The sequence below is a fragment of the Nicotiana tabacum genome, chromosome 14 (genome assembly GCF_000715075.1).
Source record: "Nicotiana tabacum cultivar K326 chromosome 14, ASM71507v2, whole genome shotgun sequence".
NCBI classification, from domain to species: domain Eukaryota; kingdom Viridiplantae; phylum Streptophyta; class Magnoliopsida; order Solanales; family Solanaceae; genus Nicotiana; species Nicotiana tabacum.
The window spans coordinates 103072342-103079821 of NC_134093.1; the positions used below are offsets into that span (position 1 = coordinate 103072342).

Genomic DNA, 7480 nt, shown 5'->3' on the forward strand with positions numbered 1-7480 from the left:
AGGTTAAATGGGGGTGACCAAATAGGGCGCCCGTGCAAGTTTTACGAAGAAAATGAAGATTTAGAAAGGGAAAAAAAAAACACAAAAAGAGAGATGGGCTTAGCCCATATAGACCAAATCACATGGGTTCGCTTCCTTGGATTGGAGTAGTCGGGTCCCCACTGTTGATGGCCCAAACATCCCTGCCATGTAGGCCAAGTCCATCACATCATTTTTATATACTTCTTCTGTCCGAATTTATGTGAAGGGATCCGACCGTCAACACACTTGATTTTTTTGAATAAATTTATATATATTTGAAAACTACATGAAACATACTATAAGTCAATATAGCTATTAATTTAAGCACTTGAACTTGCAAATGGAAAATAACAAATTCAATTAATGCAGCTTAATGAAATGACAATGCATTAGAACACATTACTTATTAATTTAGGTTCCTTGAGGGAAAAAAAATAGAGAAACTAAAAGACGTTCACACCTAATTAAACAATCTTTAATATCGTTGCAAGATTGTTACATCCTGGAAATCTGGAGGGGAACTGCGGCTTTGAGAATTTCTTCCCGAGAGGAAATAAGCTGAACCATTTCAAGACTTCCAAGTCTCTTAATGAGATGCCGGCAGCAATCTTCAGCAGCTATGATTCCAGCAGAATAGGCACCATGCACGGACCCTTGATGGTCATCCATACAGACGGCTTCGCCTCCAAAGAATAGATTACCTAAGGGTGCTCGAAGCCTATCATATACATCCGTTGGCTTTCCAACCAGATCATACGAATAACATCCTAGGGAGTCGGGATCTGTTCCCCAGCGTGATACAAGATACTGAACCTGTACATAGTACCAGATATATAGCCATATCAGGTCAATAGCTATCAAACGGAAAAAGTTTGTACGTGCTTCATTGTTAGCATTGTCAAAGAGACCAATTTATCCACTATTTCCTCCTGGGTTAAGTAATTGTGTTAGACAAACAGATTCATCTGCTCACTTGCTGGTGATCAACAAAAGGAAGTGTAGACCAATTTCTTTTTAGTAAATTTAGAATATTTTAGCATCGAAAAAGGAAATTAATAGAGTGCTAGATGGATATGCTTCCTCATCTTATTTCCCGTTTGGGTTCAAGGAAATGTAAACGAAAAAAGAAGCTGTGATTACATTATGCAAAGTTAAGTGTGCACTCACAAATAGAAGAACAAACACTTTAAACTTCCAATCCATCTTTTAGTAACTAAGAATGCATGCAGCAGTAAAAAAGGTAGTAGAATTATGTAGGAGCATGAATTACTCACAGGGGCAGGTGCATTAGGAAACATTTTCTTCAGCTGCCGCATAGCAAAATCAGCAGCATCACTGTCTGATAATTTCTCGACGTCATAAGCAAGTCTTCCAGCAGCCATATAGACAAGGACTCGATGCCCTGTTGCCTTGTGGAGGTTAAGAAAATAACCACAAGCATAAGAGGTGGGTGCAACAATGCCTAACAATTCAACATTTGGCCAAAATACGTTATCAAATCGTAATGCAATCTTGTTTTCGTTGCCCACACCAAGATCTGCTATTGCAGAAAGCTTCCATTCTGGCAATTCTGGTTTGAACTCAATTAAGTTGGCTTTGAGGACTCCAACAGGCACAGTTATTATAGCAGCATCCGCAACAAAATTCCTCCCATCCTCAACTGTAACCATCACCTTGTTATACCCATTTGTAATCCTCTTAACCCTAGTAATGTAGATCGATGGATAAATTAGAATTGCAGACATGACCTAGAAAGTAAATTCTAGGTAAATTAAGATACGAAATTACTGACAAAAAATAAAATTATATTTGTCTCATATTTTTTCCACAATCAATACTTGAAAATACTTGAGGATTGGGCTGGGATTTTGGTGGGGCCGTGGGAGTGTTGAGAAATTCTTAAAAATGTACTGCAGAAAAGCTGCATCATAGCTTCCCCCAGGGCTTTCGTCTAGGGGTAAAAGCACAGGAAAGTGCTACACTAATGTTAAAAGCCAACAGCATGACAAGCTATAGGAACAAAGAACAATATTTCAAATTTCACAGAACCCCAAGCATACCTGTGATTCAAACGGATGTCAATATCGTTTGACAATGCCTCTACCACCGGGTAATAACCCTGCACCATTAATCCATGACCACCCGTAAGAACTTGCTCCTGCACACAAAATAAACAATGTCAATATTACACATCTAGGGACAATTATTTCATCAATCATATCCTAATGGCGGTAATTTAAACCATTTAATGTAAAATGGGACCAAATTGTCCAATTGTGGAAAAATGTAGATCTCAGAAACAGATAAATATAACAACACGAGTTGTGCCTTCATCTTCCAAAGGCACTTGACAGTTTTTTTACTTATTGCATTATCGGTCCCACCAGTTAGAGCCTTGCCCCATTCGGATGAGGAATATCGTCTTTGGGGATTGGGCACAGTAAGAAAGATTTTTTAGATGCACATATTAGTCAAAATCTACATTTTTGGAAGTCAGCGCCTTAAAGTTTACATCTTATGCTGCATGTCAAATTTATATCTTGAAATAAGATTTTAATTCAAGCAAATATAGTCATGTCAGTAAAAGGCATGATGCAAAGCTCAAATAGCATAAGCCAAAAAGTTTCAATAACAAGGGAGAATAATCACCCAAGAAACTTATAATACCAAGAAAGTAAATAAAACAATGAAATACTTGCCTGATCCCAGGTTTTCAGAGAGATCGTGTCTGCATCAGCAGCAAACCAAGCCTCCATTCTGCATATGTACCACTGTAATACTTCATGAGAGATTCCTTCTTGCCTGCAGCATATCAGATAAGTAAATATAACCAGATTCTGCATTTAAAAAATAAACATAAATTGATCATAAGAGAGGCACTTTCCCCATACCTTAGCTCAGGATGCCTGTCCAATACAATAGATATTGCTTGAAGAACCGATAGATCATGACTATACTCATTTCTTACTTTCTCAGTCTGCATTAACAGATACATGTTATCATTCATTTGCGACTTTATAAAAATCTCAAAAGGAATGGCACTTGGTGAAATAAATTCAGAGCAAATCCAACCTCAGTGAGGATTTTCTTGAATGCATCTCCAACTAAAGAAACTGTGTTTTGAGGAACTTGATGACCGTCCATGTCAAACAGCATGCAACTTTAAAAAGAAAGAAAACACAATCAAGTTCCTGAATGATGGAATAACATCTCTAGTTAATTTACACAAAAACAAAAAGACTATAGGCAAAAATCTAGCAGACACAGCATGCTTCAAAATTAGCGCACTGAGAGATGTACAAAGCAAGTAACAAGTCTTTTAGGCGAACTATAAGTCTGTTTTTTTTTTCTTATTGTGAATCTCAGAGTATAACGAACCACAAGATACTTTCTCGCAGGAAAAAACTAGAACGACAATTCGAGAACAAGCTAACAGATTTTTAGTTCTGATTTCTGAGTGGTTGCATCAGAATAGGGACAGATACGGGACTTGAAAATCTGAAGCCTAAATTTGATGTGTAACTAACAGATCCGGAGCCACCCCCTCACTGAGATACATATACAGGCAGAGAGAGTAAGAAAGAGGGTGTTTTAACAAAAGGGAAAATGTCCACTAAGACATGGCAAAATCAGTTTGTAACTAAATGTGCAAAATCCAATTTACCTTTCCAAATCATGGTCATACAGCACTGAGTTGTCACCACTAGTTCGATACATAGTAAGCCCCAAACGCCGAATCAATGGAGCCAAAGGATTTTCATTACACACTCCGTGGAGCCTGAGATGCAACTTGAATAACAGGAATAAACATCTAGTTCTGGATAGAGAATTGGAGAGGAAAAGATTACTGGTACTCACCATGAAGCTCCCATATCAACTGGACAACCAAACGAGTAGTCAGTGTGTATGCGACCACCAAGTCTATCCCGTGACTCCAGCAAGAGCACCTGCATAAATATAAACCAACTTAATTAGCACGAAATAAATCAGAATGTGAAAGGGGTTTAAAGTCATGAGTATCCTCACCTTAAAAGAAGCATTCTGAAGGAAACGTGCAGCCGCTACCCCTGAGATACCTCCACCAATTACAATTACTGATGGAGCTGAGCCATGTGGCCTCCCTAAGCGGGGTTGTAAAGTGCCTAGTTAACCAAAAAAAAGGATAAGATCAGATCAGATATCTGCTGTCAATTGAGAAATCATTTGAAGCACCATACAACATATCTACACTCTTCAGGTGGCATGGATATATATAACGCCTCCAGTCAAACATTAAGCTTCCAAACGAAGAAAAAGCATAAGCTTATGGTAGAGTGTCAAACGAACTGAACCCCACACAGTTAACTTCCAAGAGAGGAGGCAAACTTAGTGCTTGAAAGGCTCAACTACAAAGCTGAAGATCAAAGTTCAAATAAACTGCACTTCTTTTTTATAAGGTAAAGTTCAATAAACTGCACTAATGCCTCCAAAGTAGGAGCACTTAGAACTACATTCAGCCATCATTAAAGTAACCAAGTTGATATATGAAATAATGAAATTGATCAAGTAGAGATACAATAAAATGGCTGAATGTCCAGCCGCAGTAATTCAGCATACTCAGCAAGATGGATAAAAAAGGTGGCCTTGAATTTACGGTTTACAATGATAATAGCTCTGTTCTGGCATTCTAATTGTTTTTTGTCTATTATATTCAGTAAAATCAAAACAAACACAGTAATCATTCAAGAATTAACCGTATCCCATAATTCCTCAAACATAAAGAACTAACCGTCAAGGAAAGAATTTGAGCCAGAATCATCTGCTTTGAGTTCCATGAAACAAAAACGATGACGTGAATCCGAAGAATATAGAGAATGTGATTGAAAACCGAGAAGAAAAAGGCTGCAGTTTGAGTTGGGGATTTTAAGGGTGTATAGGAAGCAAGAAATTGGAGATTAATTGGAAGGAATGATAAAGCATGAAAAGAAGAAGGCCGGCAATGAAGCGGCTGAGATTAGTAGAAGAAGAAGAAGAATGTAGCTGCTTATCAAAATCGCTGCTCATAATCATAACCCTGAAGATCAATTATTATTATTATTAACTCCACTAATCGTCCCAATAATTTGATCGATGAATCCTTCGTTTGCATAGATCAATTCACCTCTGCTTCTTTCTAACGTCTTTCCCCTTTCTTCTCTCTCTCTCTCAGCGGCAATTCGTCGAACAGTTGTTAGGTAGAAATTATACGGAAGCTGTATTTCTAGTAAAGAACAGATGAACGAGCATACATAGAAGCGAAAGGCAAACCGCTTTTAAATGCGTAAATCGTGATACTTTTTGTTCGGTGGGCGGCGGAAGAGAGAAGGTTATTTTTGACATTTCAGGTGGAAAGCTTTTTTTTGAATCCAAATCAGTAACATTAGTATTATTCTCATATTTTCTTATTCCATTTCTATTACTAATTTTTGTTCTTTTTGGCTTAGATTGCTTTAACGCTATCGTATTTCTTTTATAAAATAATAAAAAAAGTTATGATTATACTTTACTCAAAATTTATCGAAAATAATTTTTCTACCTTTACAAGATAGGAGTAAACTTGTGTGTACATATTATTTTCGCTTGACTTCATACTAAATTTGTTGTTGTTGTTGATAAAAGCTGCTACGTCATACTTCACATGGGAATGAATTATGGTGGACATGTTTTTTTTTTCAATTAATTAAAGACTAATAGCATTATTTTTAGAGTAATAGACCAATAATGCAAAGCATGTTAGCACATGGAAATGGTGAAGAGTCAATTTGATTAGTAGATCCATCAATCAAGTTCTTACCCTACATCCAATCTGCTTTTGTTAAATTTATTTTAAGGCAAAATACAAAATTAGTCGGGTGGTTGAAAGTAATTATATTCGTTAGCGAAAAAGTGTATAAATATATGTTTATATATATATATATTATCGGCTATTATTTTTGGGAACGGCTAAAAATAAATATTTCTCTTTATTTTACCTTAATACTAAAAAGTATATTATTTTGTTTGCCTGGTTTGATCTGGCACTATTATTATTTAGAGAATCACAACTTTGATTATATTTTTAATATATTTGTTTAAATCATTTTAATTATATTGTAATTAACAATGATTTTTATTTAATTTTTAATTATTAATTTTTTGTCTTTAAAAGGTTAAGAAATTGATGCTATCGACCAAAATTTAGAGTTTTGATGGACCCCCCTTTTTTTAAAATATAAATGGAGTATTTCTAAGCAAATGAAAGATCCTCTAAATTCAAAAAATTTATATATCTCCAGCTTATCTTTATAAGTTATAATGACATATGAATCTTTAGCTGAACCAAAAAGAAAAATTGCGACAAACAAGGAACCGAAAATAAGTTTAACATTGCAATTAAGACTTAATCCCATTTTTCTTGAAAAGGTTGTTACAAGATTCAAGATCTTGTAAGTGAAGTTTGAGAGGGACAGAGTCCAAACAAAGTCCCATTATTTTTCCCTAAACTGATTAGACAGCGAGGTTTAATGTAATAATAATAAATCTTCTTTGGACTATCAATTTCGGTGACATTGTGTCTCTATGATTTTTATACATTTTTTAACTTTACCACAACTCGTTAATTTCTCAGTCTCGAGTTTTTAGTTATTAGTGAAAGGGCAGTCCGATATATTAAGCTCCCGCTATGCACGATGGCAGGAAAAAGTCTAGTGCACTAAGTTCTCGCTAGTTACTAATGCAAATTTGTCATTTTATAGTATTTTATGTAATTCTTAATAGGTAAATTGCATCTAACAAGTTTTAAATAAATACCTCTGTACAATTTATGTGAGGGGCAAATATGAGCTGGTCCACTATGGCATATTTGGGTCCAAATTCAAACGGATGACAAATTTGTTCTATTTCCTATAATTGAGAGGCAAATCTAAACCAATCTACTATCCATAAGGGCATGTTTGGGACCAAACTTAAAATAAGGATAAATTTGCTCTATTTCCATCCTTTTTCATTCTTTTTAACATATCCCAATTACAAGAATGATATATATATTTTTTGTAAATTATTTAATAGTAGCATTTTCATTTCTTAATGACATAACTTGTTGAGACTAAAACTTTATTCTTTTATAAGGAGAGAAAAAAATGATAAAGTTAAAATAAAAAGATATGTCGAACTCTCAACGCCACTCAATTAAAAGGAAATTTTTTGTACTCTGCAGTATTTTGATTTACATTACATATCAAAAGTTTTTAAAATTTCGTAAATTTTACATGTTTCGTATTTAGTCAAATACTATAAAATAAGACAAAACAGCATACCAAATTCATAAAAGACCAAATTTGTGTTATCTTTTTGTAGTCGAAATCTACTCTTATTTTTAAGACAAAAAGAGTATCTTATAAAGGGAGACATGACTAGGATGATAATGATTTGACAAGAGAATTCACATATAGCAAAAGACAGA

At 35.0% G+C, this 7480-nt stretch overlaps 1 protein-coding gene across 2 annotated transcripts; it reads right to left on the minus strand.

The window, feature by feature from the left end:
- Positions 1-381: 381 nt before the first annotated feature.
- LOC107775720 (polyamine oxidase 5-like) lies at positions 382-5286 on the minus strand. Of its 2 annotated transcripts, XM_016595472.2 has the most exons (10): positions 4790-5286; positions 4048-4163; positions 3880-3968; positions 3686-3799; positions 3094-3181; positions 2913-2998; positions 2721-2823; positions 2082-2179; positions 1296-1725; positions 382-834 (listed from the first exon to the last, which is right to left on the minus strand). In XM_016595472.2, the coding sequence occupies exons 1-10, from the start codon at positions 4833-4835 to the stop codon at positions 517-519; spliced, it is 1488 nt and encodes a 495-aa protein (XP_016450958.1). In that variant the 5' UTR covers positions 4836-5286; the 3' UTR covers positions 382-516. The 2 variants fall into 2 exon arrangements, with proteins under 2 accessions (XP_016450958.1, XP_016450959.1); XM_016595473.2 differs by lacking the exons at positions 4048-4163; positions 4790-5286 and having other exon boundaries at positions 3686-3810.
- Between the last annotated feature and the right edge of the window lie 2194 nt (positions 5287-7480).

Coding starts and splice junctions, on each gene's coding strand:
- LOC107775720 (XM_016595472.2), bottom strand. CDS start 4,835: ATGGAACTCAAAGCAGATGATTCTGGCTCAAATTCTTTCCTTGACG. Junction 3,182..3,685: donor TATGACCATGATTTGGAAAG/GTAAATTGGATT, acceptor TTCTTTTTAAAG/TTGCATGCTGTTTGACATGG. Junction 835..1,295: donor TTCCTAATGCACCTGCCCCT/GTGAGTAATTCA, acceptor TACTATGTACAG/GTTCAGTATCTTGTATCACG.